The 13680-nt window shown below is 39.6% G+C and overlaps 1 protein-coding gene and 1 pseudogene across 1 annotated transcript in view; one reads left to right on the forward strand and one right to left on the reverse strand.

Annotated features, from left to right (window-relative positions):
- The window catches only part of LOC105288515 (collagen alpha-4(VI) chain-like), an 88433-nt gene that overhangs the window by 62521 nt on the left and 12232 nt on the right, over positions 1 to 13680 (reverse strand). Inside the window, exons 6-12 of the mRNA XM_011354785.1 lie at positions 13060 to 13390; positions 8866 to 9411; positions 7943 to 8497; positions 4778 to 5112; positions 3640 to 3718; positions 1458 to 1603; positions 1198 to 1290 (exon numbers count right to left, since the gene is read on the reverse strand). Of these exons, the coding sequence (XP_011353087.1) occupies positions 1198 to 1290; positions 1458 to 1603; positions 3640 to 3718; positions 4778 to 5112; positions 7943 to 8497; positions 8866 to 9411; positions 13060 to 13390 (2085 nt within the window). The remainder of the gene's footprint in view (positions 1 to 1197; positions 1291 to 1457; positions 1604 to 3639; positions 3719 to 4777; positions 5113 to 7942; positions 8498 to 8865; positions 9412 to 13059; positions 13391 to 13680) is intronic.
- On the forward strand, positions 12318 to 12436 carry LOC111736501 (annotated as a pseudogene).

The following is a 13680-nucleotide window of genomic DNA, read 5'->3' on the forward strand; positions in this document are numbered from 1 at the left end:
TCTCTTTTTTTCCACTTCTTCTTAGATATCTAAACACACAAATCATTTCCTCCCAAGGGAGTTTGGCTTGACCTTTTCTAGCTAGATTTGTTTATTCAGACTAAAAACTGGTCAATAAGATATGGGAGCCATATTTGTGATCAACAAAGATATGAAAATCAAACAACGGAATTCTAACTAACAGAAAGAGCAGAGAAGTCAAAAATTCAAAACACTCTCATCTTTGGCCTTTGAGGCCTTAAGTTGGGAAAGAAAAAAAAAAAAAAAGATGTCAAGAGATTCCAGAGTTTGATTTTCTGATTCTGATATTTTTCTGAGTCTGATATTTAAGAACATGAAGAGGGAAGTAATCTAGTGCTGAGGCATAACTACAATTTATTTTTCAAAAAGTAATTATACACATTATACTGTTCTAAATTAAGATTGATCCTCAAAGTCAGTAAGAGCGCATTCCAACGACCTGATGGAAAACCTTACAAAGAGAGAACGTAAAAAAATGGGCAAAGCCAAGGGGTTTGGTTCAGCCTTACATGTGGATTTATTATAATACTCTCAATCATGAAGCTGTTGAGAAGAGAACCTTGTGTCCTGGATATCTGAGGACCATTTCAAATGAGATATTCTCCCTTAAAAGTATGAAGTAGTAAAAAATAAAAAAAAAAAGTATAAAGTAGTAATTTTCCTGTCTCTTAACCCTCAAATTAATAGAGAGTTGCAAATTCACCACTAGTGAAGCAGTGATACTATCTTTCATTAGAGTTTTATGTTATAAAATAGGATGATAGCTAGGAGGGGAAGGGTCAGCAACTACTATAAAGAAAGCAGATGTTGGACAAGTAAAAATTTTGTAGACAATTAAAAACTTCTGTGCAGTGAGAGAATCTATAAAAGTATTTGTCAAATAAATTAAGTAGGCAGCATAATAGTCAGAAAGTGGGACTTGGAGTCAGGATGACATAGGGGGCTTACATTCCAAAATGCTTCTTCATAACCGTGGGACTTTGGAAAAATAATGTCCCCTCTCTGAGCCTCCATTTCAAACCTATAAAATAATATTTACCTCAAAGGTTTGTTAAGAGGATAGAATTAGAAAAAGTATTAAAGACAAAACACAGAGCCTGGTATGTAGCCGTCTACAGTCATCTATCTGAAATGTCATCTCTCTCCCTCTCCCATCCACACCCAACAAATTCTCACCTTCCTCCCAGGCCTCCCACCATCACCTCTGTGCCCGTCTTCTCCAAAACACTTTGTATACATATTGCAGCATGTTCTTTCCACAATTGTATCCTGAAAGGCAGAATCCATATCACATGGGTTTTGGTTTTTGGTTTTTTTTTTTTCATCTCTTAACCTAGATCACATTACACACTAAAGAGACAAAATTCTCTCAGGGTTGTAAAAATTATTAGAAATAATAGGCCCAGTGAAGGATGGTATTTTAAAAAAGTACTTACAAGTTGCTTCAGTAAGATGTTTGGGAGAGATTGCAGTGTGATGCTCAGAGGTTGATTATATGCAAATCCTCTGCCAAATTCTAGCTCCTGAAGCTCTTCTAATTTATGCACACCTTCCAGCCCAATAATGAGCAGTCCAGAGAATCCTTCAAGATACCAACAGGTGAGCAATTTACTTGTATGTCGTTTGAATGGTCTGTCTTCGTTTTGGACCCAGATATTCATTCTACTCTTTCTATTTCTCACCTGTCTTCTCTCAAACTTCATGTTCATTAAAATCAAAACTGGCTCATGGTTGCCTTCTTGAAGAATTGGTCTGACACCTTTCAGTCACACTAACTGAAAGTTAAGCAGTTAAATGGAAACACAAAGGACTCTCGTAGCTCTCTTACAGTCCCTAATTTTTATTTCATAGAGGCTTTTCACCCACTATTATTGTTGCTACATCCTTTAAACCCATTCCTGAAGTAGATATGTGGTTTATCATAGAAACGGTGGCATACATTGGGACTGTTCACAAATATTCTGGTTCTTCTCCTTAAGGGCATATGATATATATGATTTTACTACTTTGGAAAAGTTATAGACTCTCGTTAAACTTCAATTCCTTACTTGTAAAAATATTATCTATTTCATGAAAGTTAGAACAGTCCATATGGCTTCTCTGACCAATTAAATGCGTGCAGAGGGATATATGTCACCCCTGGAAGAAATTTTAAGTGCACAATTTGCCCCATTTCCTTTTCCCTGCCATAGGAATAGACACTTCTTTCAGCTTCAGTCCTTGAGCAATGAGCATAAGGGGTAGTTGAGTGGGCATGAGGCATAAAATGAATACGTTCTTGCTACTTTAAGTCACTGAGATTTGGAGGTTGCTTGGTATTGCAGCATAATCAAGCCTATTCTACTGAATCAGGCACGAAAAGATCATCTAGATTTATCCACATAACAGAGAACGAATGGACAGGGATAAATTTCAAATTTGGCTAGAAATCATTGTTTGCAGAATTTCAGAACAAATGTTAGTGTTAATATTTTGTAAATTTGTAAATTTGTATGAATAGTAAATTCATACAAATACACACACATAAGCTTTTCTCTATTATAAAAAAAAAAAAAGCTGCTAAACAATCTTCTGGTTAAAAGTTGTTATACATATCCTTAATTATTCCTGAAAATAAATTACTGAAAATGGAATTGCTGAACTAGCACATAGGCAAAGTTTGCGGTCTTTTGTCTTATATTCCCAATTCCCTTTCCGGAAATGGTATAACAATTTAAACTTCCAGTGGCAATTGATGTGATAAATTTAGTTGGGAGGAAGTTGTCATAAAAATATTCCAGCACATTATTAACCAAGGGAAAACATCATCCCCAGAAGAACATGTTGAACATATTCCATTGAGAAAGGAGAAGGGCGAAGGAGACGTCAACAAGTCAAGTTGCTGGTTGTTCATCCTGAGTTTGCTTGACAGCCTTTATGTGGCACAAACTGATTGGAATGGCCAGAGCAAACGGGCCGTTGTCCAGGTGGTACTACCCAATGAACCCAGATGAGGGAGCTGGTAGGCACTGAAATGTAACCAGCTCACCCCTTACCCAAGCCAGATGTCTAGACACAGGCTTAGAAGTACCCAGAGCATTGGGCATCTTTTCCTAACTTCGCAAAGATGATATACATACTAGCAGCAGCCTTTGGAGATGTTGAAGGAGGAAGAGTTAGAGAGCAAAAGAGGGAGGAAGGGCAGTGGGAAGAGCAAGGCCCAGGTTTCGGCTGCTTCCAGTGTCTAAGAAAAAGAAACATATGGACCCCTATGTAGCCTAAAAAAAGCAAACAGCACCCATTCACCATGAAGTAAGAGTTGCACCTGCACGCTATCCCCCATCCTCAAAAGCGGATGTCAGGCTGGTAATTAGTCAATCCAGTCTCAGAAAGGCCCTTCATCAGTGTCAGGGATGTGGGTCTCTCAGCCCTGAACAGCCCTCTGATTCATACTAAGAGGGAGATGGGTATCAGCCTGCTGGGCACCGAGCTCCTATCACATGCATTGGCACACAGGAGCTTTAATACAGTCCAGGGTCATCTGGAAATCTGAAAGAGCATCTGCGCGCGGTAAGAGAAATGAGGCCCACGCAGAGCAACTCGGCGCCCTCACCGCGCCGGGCAACTCTGCGCACTTACCTTTGCCTCGGAGAAGCTCGGATGTTTCCTTCAGTCTCTCTAAATCATCATCCAGTCCATCTGTAAACACTAAAAGGACCTGTTGTTTATGAGTGGGCAGAAGAGGTGGGGAGAGCAAGGAAGGAGAGAGGGAGAAAAGGAGGGAGGGGAAGAAGGAAGAGGGCAGAGGGGGAAGGGAAGGAAGGAAGAGAAGAGAGGAAAGTTAAAGGAGATGGATGCTGTAAGTTGCACATTTCTTTAAAATGTTAAGGGTAAGCTTAGCTTTTCTGGTTGCATCCAGTCTTTCACCCTGTTCCCTCTGCCCATATGTTACTCATTTTACTCCACATTCACTTTTACTTCAACTTTCGGAGGGGGGAGGGCAGTGAGGGGCGGTGCATGGAGGGGAGTTGAACCAGCTTAACATGTTCACTTAAAAATATCTTCCAAAAATTGTCTTACAATATTTATCTTTATCAGTGTAAAAATATCAAAAATTTATTGCATTCTCTACAATTGAAATGTGTTACCCTTACAGAAAATTTTAATTTTAAAAAAATGAATTATACTAGTCAAGAAATAAATTCATTGAGGGCATGATTGAAGGAAAAACTAAATGTAACTTTCAGAGCTTGGAGATGTTATTTCTTAATAAATATCACATGAGACCTTGCAATCTCTGTGGACTTGTGTGAGTATAAAGTTTCGGGGCACCAGGAAGGGAGGAGGTGGCCACACTAGGGAGCCATTAACTGTCACTAAAGACAGTTCAAGGAACTGACAGAAAAAAACATGCCCTACTCTACATGGCAGTCAGTGGCCATAAGGAGGTAGGGAGTCTTAAAATAGCTTCCAGTGGCCTTTGGAATGAATTATTCCATGGAAGAACCTGGACCACTAAACTGTGGGCAACCTGAGTGCAAGGTCTTATACCCTCTCCTCCCCAGTGACATTATTCAACATAGAGCCTCCAGAACTTAGTAAATATTTGTTAACTGAATGAAAGTACATTTTTTTGTTGGTCTTTACTGGGTAAAACTATGATTTTTCTCTAGGTAAGATCTCCAATGAAGAACAGTTTAGTGGGCCTCAGTCACATAAATGTTCTCCCCCAACCCTGCCTGATGGCTCCATAATGTGGTTCCTCAGCACTTATTACCTTCACTTTGGCAGAGGAGAGACGGATAGCATGATCTCCCAGGGACTGCAAAAAATTCACATCCATATAGTTGCTCTTGGTAGCCTGATGAACTAAGAACTTCTGAATGATCTTATCACTATACTCCTCAAAGCCTGAGTCAAAGATAACCTGGCCATTTGAGTCAGGAACCAAGTAGCGAAACATTGTGCTGCTCTGACCAGGAAGGCCACAGCTGATGTTAGAAAGCAAGGCCAACTGTTGCGTCAGCTCTGGCAGTAACTCTTGAAGCTTCTGCTGAACTTGCCTTGTGGGAGTGGAGATATCAATTCCTACAGACAAATCTATGTTGCATCCTTTGAAGGTGGAGAATAAAATTAAATTAGTCATCTAGAGATACATGACCAAGCCCAGAAGGTATCAGCCAAGCCTCCTGTGAAAGAAGAACCCCAGACAATCCACAGAAGTATAAGCTAAATAATAGTTATTTAATTTAGGGGATGGTTTGTTACACAGCAAAAGCTAACTGATACAATATATACTGTTTCATGCCTCTACACCTCTGCAGATCCTATTCCCTCTACCCAAAGTGTCCTTTCCCATTCCCTCTACCTCAATCTGGTTAACTCATACATGTCTAGCAGTTCACATAACCCCTTCCCTAAAGCTCTTTCTGACTCTCCCCAGCTCCTCAAGTTGAATTATCAAATGCCCCTGAGTGTCCATGTTACTTTACTTGACCTTCTCTCCCACTAAACAAAAATTTCTTGATAGTAGAAACTATGTCATCTTACTTTTCTAGTGCTTAATACAGATGCTCATTAAATGTTTGACAAATGAATGAAGAAGGAACTATAAATGAGCCTTGAGTCTCTTTCAGCATAAGCTGTACTATTTCCTTTTCCCTTGGAAGTTTTTTTTTTTTTGTCTTATTCATCACCCACACATATACCTTGTTTTATGGGAGCATATTAGAAAAGATCAGAACTGATAATCACTCTCAAATTTCTGTTTCTTCTACCTGAAAACTTTTTTCTTAAGATTTGTCATTATTGTAATTAATACTATTTTAAATAGTTCTTAAGGTACAACTTTTCAACATATTTATTGATGGATAACAAACATAGATGGACTTTATGTGTATTTTTTTCAATTACAGTCAACATTTAATATTATATTAGTTTCAAGTGTATGGCATAGTGGTGAGACATTTATGCAACTTATAAAAACTTTTAAACCCTCCTGGAAAAGTGAAGCTAGAATTTGAAGCCCCACTGATCTTTCAGGCTATACTCACCCACCCACTCACAGGTAAATAATAAGACTATCCACAAAATTCTATTGAAAGAGGCAAAAGTTGATGGTCACAGAGGTACCTGGATTAGAATCTGAATAAATAACTTAAAATGTAATTTATCAACCATAAAAGTCCCACTATTATTAACTACTTCTGACAAGGAACATAACTTGGGACTCTCCCGAGCAAACCTGGCCATGTGGACATTTTCCCCTTAGATCAGCACGCATTGGAATATGTGGCCCAGGATGATAAAAACAAACCTGCAGATGTTGGGAGGGCAATTTTGAGGGAAATAGATAAATACTGGATCCTTCACCAGTGAAAAGGGTCATAAACAGTGGCTTAAAGTTTCTCAGGACCTAAGATCTGGGGCTGAGCCATGGGTTTTCCGAACCCTAAATGTCATACTCTGTGACAAACATGTTTCTGGAGAAGAAGGAGAAAATGCCGCCTTCTCCTCCTTTCATGTAATACATCTTGGTTTGGTTTTGATTTTTAAATCTCTAACCAAAATTTACCAAAAGGAGTTTTCACAGATATAAATCCCATTCCTATATCAGATCTAATTTCAGAAAAAAAGGAATTTCTCTCTTGCTATATGATATATTATTCCAACATTTTTAATTTATATTTTCCCCAGGGACATTTTTGGCTGGCTTTAATCTGTGATGCAAGGAGTATTTTTATCCTCTGTTAATGGAAAGGGTTGAACCTTGCCAGATAACCTCTAAGGTCTTTATGATTCTAGAATCCTAAAATTAATTAGGTTCCAGCTATTATTAAAGTGTCCAGCTAATTTCATCAAAAAGTCAAAGATAAAGCTGTAGATAAATATAAAACCAAATTTATTACATGATACAAAATGAACTAAGAAGAGAAGCTGGAACCCTATATCTCTTTTCCTCCCCCTGATAATACCCAGGTGAATATGAACAAAAAAGGACTTTGAATCCTGAATCATATCTGCATTTTAATAAGATCTCTAGGTGAGTCAAATGCATGTTAAAGTTTGAGAGGCTCTGTTATGCTCTACTCTACTACATATAACGAAAGGCAGTACAGAACAGTATTTGATACAGACTCTAGAACCAGAGTGCCTCAAGTTCAAATCTCAGCTTTGCTATTTGCTTGGGTCAAATAACCTGATTTTTTCGTGGCTTGATTTTCTCATCCGTGAAATAGTATCTATTATGTGAGGATTCCATGTTTTAATATATGGAAACCGTTGGAACAGCCTCTGGCACACACAGACACACACAGCACCATCTAAATATTAGCTATCCTGACTATAATGTGGTTGTGCTGTAGAATCTCACTCTCTGTGGGAAGGAGGTGGAGTCAATCATGAAAAGAGCAGAACAGACCCAGACAATTGAAAAGAGAAACCCTTATCGCTAGACCTTGCTGTTTTGAATAAAAGCTTGAGGAGATAAAATGGGATTGAGGATGATCTCAGCAATATGGAAGCAGACTGACAACAAAGTAGAGAGACTCCAGTACAGAATACACATAGAACTACTGTCTGACTGATATTCTCTGCTTCTAATTCTCTTTCAATATGCCCAAATCTTCAGTAAACTGTGTTTACACATTCCAGTCTGGCTTCATCTATCTATAAGGAACAAAGGACTTTCTAGAGACAGAGTTCTGAGAAGGATCAGGCCTCTGGAGGCCAAGTGGTGACAGCCAGGGAACACTTAAAAGAATCCCCAGGGGAAAGTGAACCACAGCACCTGAGGAGTTCAAGCCAGTTGTCTTCCCCACATAGCTATCTTGCCTCCCTCTCCCAGCTAGAAGGATCAGCTTTATTTCATTAAGAGAGCCAACAGGGTCCTTAACACCTATAATGGGCCTGTGGATCAAATAACAAACCCTCTGTCACTCACCTTGCGGAATGCAGACCTTATAAAGAATTTCCTTCTCTAGATTCTGCAGGGACTCAAAATTTTCTTCATAGTACACTTTGTCCTGATCATTCGTAATCTCCAAAAGCTGAGAGTTTTTGGCTTCTCCCACCCCTATGGCAAAAATAATTATGTTTTTGTCCCTGAGGGCCTTGGCTGGTATGGCTACATTGTCCCTAGAGACACCATCGGTGATTACAATCAAATACTGATAAACACTGGGTCTCCCTCCTCTTGAACTGTCAAAAAAAGGCAGAGCGAAATTCAGAGCTTTCCCAGTGTAGGTGCCATCATTCATTTGCTGGACATTTGAGATGGCTCTGTGAATGTCCACCTTTGAAGAGTATTGGTTGAGCCTGAATTCTTCTTGGGGTGTTGAGCTGAACTGCAAAAGACCAATATGAATTTCATCAGCACCTATATTAGATTGGTTCACCATCCTCTTCATGAATTCTTTCGTCTTCTCGAAGTCTTTTGAGGAGATGGATTCTGAACCATCTATCAGGAAGATAACATCGGCTTTCCTATTCTTACAGGCTGCGGGGGGAAAAGGAACAGAACAGAACATTCACTCAGAACCTGAAACTAATTAATCACAAGTCCCCAGAGATAGGCTGAGGTGGCATATACACAACATGAAAATATTTTTAAAGGGGGTGGAAAAGAAAGTCAATGAAATAAATTTTCTGTGACCCAACACAAACCAGTCTCAAAAAAGGACACAGCTTTATGATAGATATAAAATTTGACCAGCTTGGTTCATTCTAGGTCATGGTCACTCTGTGTCCAACACTTTTAGACCACTAAATCTATACCCCAAGAATGAAGCCAATTCACATAGATTAGACACATATGCTTAGAGAGAGAGAGAGAAACAGAGAGAGATTGAAGAAAAAAATTCTTACTCTCTGAAGAGCAAATGTCTTGCACCACTTCTTGTTGGATGACCTTCAAGGAATCAAACTCATGCACGAAAAACATCTTGTCTTTAGCTATCTCCTTAAGCTCAATAGAGTTAGCATCTCTGACCCCAATAGCATAAATGATGACTCCGTCTCCCCTCAGTGTCTCTGCAGCCTCAGCCACCGGGTCTGCAGATTTACCGTCGGTGATGACTACAAGATACCAAGGCACATTGCTACGAGCAGTGTCTGCAAAGACCTGAGCCATGTGTCTCAAGGCCTGACCTGTCATGGTGCCACCTCCCCTCTGCTGGATGCCATCAATGGCTACTTTCAGCCTTGCCACACTGGGATACTGGCTGAGGATAAATTGACTATGAATTCCATCTGAGTACTGAATGACTCCAAACTGTACTCTGTCAGGCCCAATATAAAACATCTTTATCACTTCATTCATGAACACCTTCATGTCAAGAAAATCGTCTTGTGTGATGCTGCCAGACCCATCAATAAGGAAGTAAATATCTGCCTTCTCGATGTGCACACAACCTAGGCAATAAGAAATAGCAACCCATTAGAAGAGAAGTGAGACAGCACATAGCCAAAGTTATTGATCCCGATACCCACCCATGCTCCCTCAGCACTCACTGTTCCTTTGAGAGCCAGCAGCTTACTACTGAAAGCATCTGTGACTCTGCCGAAGAATATTCTTTGGCCACGAGCACAATCAGTTTATACACAAGGCAGGCCAGAATGCCTGAAGGTGAGTTTTGGGAGAGCCCCCAACCAATGATTGACAGGAGTCAGTGGATAAATACCCTAGCTTCCTTGCACTTTGGGTGGGACATCTCTGAGGTGAGATCTACATATTTTTCCCTTAGTCCCCAGCAGAACTGAGCCCCAGCTGCCTATGGCAATTACCTGCTCACTAACTCAGCCTGGTCAGCTACCTTCCCTTTCTGCCTCTCATCCCACTTCCCTATCAGTGTGCCCAGGGGTCACCTCCCAGATAAATCACTTGCATCCATATCCTTGTCTCAGAGTCTGTTTCTGGTGAATCTCACTTGAGACATGAAGTAAACATTGCTTGATAGATCTCAAGTGGGGAAGTTGAGAACAAGCTAAAAGTAAAACATCAGAGCATATTTGAAGATACGAATTGTCTCAATATCCGATATTCCTGCTTCCCATGCAAGTCACACTTTTTAAATATATGAGCAAAAGATTGGCACTTTTTAAATATATGGGCAATTTCTGAAATTTAACTCAATTTAATTAACTTAAATAAATGTAAAACTGTTTTAAATGAGCCTTACTTAAATGAATCACTTTGTATTAAGGCCAAGAATCCATGGCTCTAATTTAGATCTTGTCTTCACCACTTACTAGCAGGCCTGTCCCTTTGCATCTCAATTTCCTAATCTGTAAAACAAAAATCTTAACACCTACTCAATGAGTTTATTGTGAGGATTAAATAAGATTATGGAAACATAGCAGAGCTGAGTATTAAAAATTCACTGTTGAGTTCGCCCAGTGTTTTATTTTTGCTACACAGCTGATCTCTCAAAAAGAATGAAACATAACTTTCCTCCTGCTCCCTTCACTTAGGGTGGCCCAGCCTTGTGTTATTAATCTCTGGATTCTCAGACCCAAGGAAGAATCAAGAGCCTTTTCATGTTCCCTGGCAGAAAGAGAAGTGGTCTGAGATGGAAGTTGGGCTCCCTTGCTCATGCCTTGATTTGGGATGACCTTGGTCCAGCCAATATGCGAGACATATTAACTTATGCTAAAAAAAAAAAAAAAAGTATTTCTCATATATGTGAATGAAATTCAAATTTAACTGGACATCCTGTATTTTATCTGGCAACTCTACTCTAGAGAGGCAGGCATCAGAAGGAGGTGTGGCTTAGAAGGGTGCAGAGAGGGATGTAAGTGTTTGGAGAATGGTGAGGAAATCATGGAAAAAGGCAGAAACTCCAACCTTGCTGGAACCCAGCACTCACTGGTGACAGGTAGAAGGCTAACCTGAGTCTGAGAAAAGGACCGCTGTGTAAGAAGGGGCATCTCTTGTAGCCAGCCCCATGCAGCGGTAGCCCAAAGAGGCTCCACTGCAGCCCAGGGCCTTTGCACTGTCCAGAGGAGCCAAGAGCCCTGAATACGTCTGGCATTACATATTTTTGCCAGTCTCGGCAAGTGAAGATTTGGGGGGTGGAGGAGAAAGATATTTCTTACAGTATGTCTACTGTTAATTATCCACATCTATAACATAAATGAAGTGCTTCACAGATCTCTGATACATAGCAGATGACCAATAAATGGTGGATTTTATGATCATTATGATCAGCCAGGACAAGATTCTGGTAAAAATGTCCCAACTTCTATTTACCTCTAAGATACCCCCAACCCCAACTCCTCTATACTTTGGGCTGATTTTTCTGATTCCAGGTTTCTTTGTAGTTGCTATGCAGTCTGGGAAAAAAACAACTCTCAATACTTTATACTGTTTGTGACTTAGGAGAGAAAAGTAGCCTTCTCGCCTTTCCTACGGAGTATAGGCAAGAAGTACACAAGAAAATGAAATTCATATTGAATGATTTCTTCATTCCCCAGGAGAAAGGGACTAAAAATTCAGACCAAAGATAAAAATAGGAATTTATTTAGATATTTTAAATCTCTAGGCCTCAGCACATAATCAAGAAATTATGAGATCATTTAGTGATTGATTTAAAAAAAAAAAAAAAGCAGTCATTTCTCCCTGAAGATATTATCAGAGCCTTGAATTTTTAAGTTAATAATCAACATTTCAAGTTGTCACCTTCTTTCTATAATTCTGATTTGAATCTAGAAAATACCAGCATGGGTGGACAAAAATAGATAAGTAGACGGACAGACACAGAGATATTTATAACAGCCAGTAAGTGGGAAATTTGGGATTTAAAGTTCAGGCAGTTTGATTCCAAGGTACATATATTTAACTGCTATGTTTTTTCTGGTGTGTGTGTGTGTTTTAACTGCATATACCATAGGAGCTCTCCTAACCAACCTCCTCTTAAGTGGCTCCCTAGATAAAAAAAAAAGCAATACTCCCACAATGCTTTGAGTGCTCTCACCCTAGAGGCCCCCCAGTTGAACACTACACAGTTCTGCTTCATGCAGTGGAAGAATAAGCTTACTACCAAGAGCAATGTGGGTTTGTCCCCAGAGTGTTTATGGCAGTTTTGTATTATAATTATACAATAAATCAAATATTGTGCAAATCACTAGGATGTAAGTGTGAATAAAGGAGGTTTATTGAATCTACGAAAACCATGTTTACTGCTTAGAAAATCCAAAAAAGGCAAGCTGTTATAAAAAGAAATTGTTGGTGTACTAGATAGCACTACAAAAGATTGAATTTTTTGAGATCATAAACATCAAAAGTGGCTAAGTTATCTCTTTAGTTTAAAGAAACTGGAGTCTACAGTCATGCCACCCTGAATAAGCCCAATCCTGTGTGATCTCAGAAGCTAAGCAGAGTTGGGCCTGGTTAGTACTTGGATGGGAGACCACCTAGGAAGACCGGGTGCTGTAGGCATAAAAAAAGATAAGAGATTGTAAGCTGACAAGGTCCTTGCAATCAGTGAGGTCAACCGAGGGTTGCCTTGCCTAAAAAAAAAAGTTAAAATACAAAATAAAAATAAAGAAACTGGAAATTATAGAAAATATACTATTGGATGATTGATGAAGAAAATACACAGAATTCCAAACAGCAGGGCTCATATTCAAAGTTTTGGCCTTATACCAAAGATTAGAAAATTAATGTTCATTTATTATGTTTTAAGATAAATTTTTTAAAATTTCAAGCATGTTGTTTCCTTTTAGAAATAATTATCTGCTTTAAGTGACTTCAGATTTTGTCAGTCTATACTGATGTTCCTAGGGTTTCTACTGCAAATATACATATATTTTCATCAACTTGTTAAAAGATATGAAAGGTAAGATAGAGGAAGGAATGTTCATTTTTCACTTCATATTCTTCTGCAGTATTTGGAATCAAGACAAATGATTTTGATTTTAGAAGATTTGTATTTCTGTTTTTTAATGAATTGATTTTTAAATCTTTTCTTGGATGGTGGGGGAGGGTAGAGGAGGTGGCTATACGGAGCAAGCAGAGTAAAGATTTTTTTCAAAAAAGATCAGATTTGGAAAAGGTCCTACCTTCTTGTAGGGTATAGCCCACCCCAGTAACGAAGGTCCTTTTGCCCACAATCTCGGGGCAGACCTGGTTCTTAATCTTGCTTTTCACAATGAAGAGTTGCAAAAAGGATTCCAGGGGGACGACATGCTTCCAAGGAGGATACGATGCTATCTTTTCCAGGTCCTCACTCTCTGAGGCAAGCTGGGTGCCCACTGCATAGATAGCAACCCCTGCCCTGCGGAGGAGAGAAGCCGGCCTGGACACATTGTCTTGGGAGAAGCCTTCCGTGATGACCACAGCTATCTGCTGCACACCTTGCTTGGACCGGCTGCCCTTCTCCTGAATGAAAACCTCATTCCTTAGGAAATCCAAAGCAGCACCAGTCTTGGTCCTTCCTCTCCTTTCCTGGTAGGTTAATTTGTCCAAATGATCCAAGATTTCGGCTGGATTCCGAAATGTATCCAGTGAAAACTCAAGGTGTGGCTCCTCACTGTAAAAGACCAAGCCAATTCTCACAACATCTGGACGAGTGCTTAGAGAGCTGACAGTGGTCTTTAAGAAATTGACGACTTGTTGGAAATTAGATTGCTTAACCCTGCTAAATTCTTCAACGAGGAACACTAAGTCGGCAGGGATAGCCG

Source organism: Pteropus vampyrus, unplaced genomic scaffold (genome assembly GCF_000151845.1).
Source record: "Pteropus vampyrus isolate Shadow unplaced genomic scaffold, Pvam_2.0 Scaffold1, whole genome shotgun sequence".
Classification (NCBI taxonomy): domain Eukaryota; kingdom Metazoa; phylum Chordata; class Mammalia; order Chiroptera; family Pteropodidae; genus Pteropus; species Pteropus vampyrus.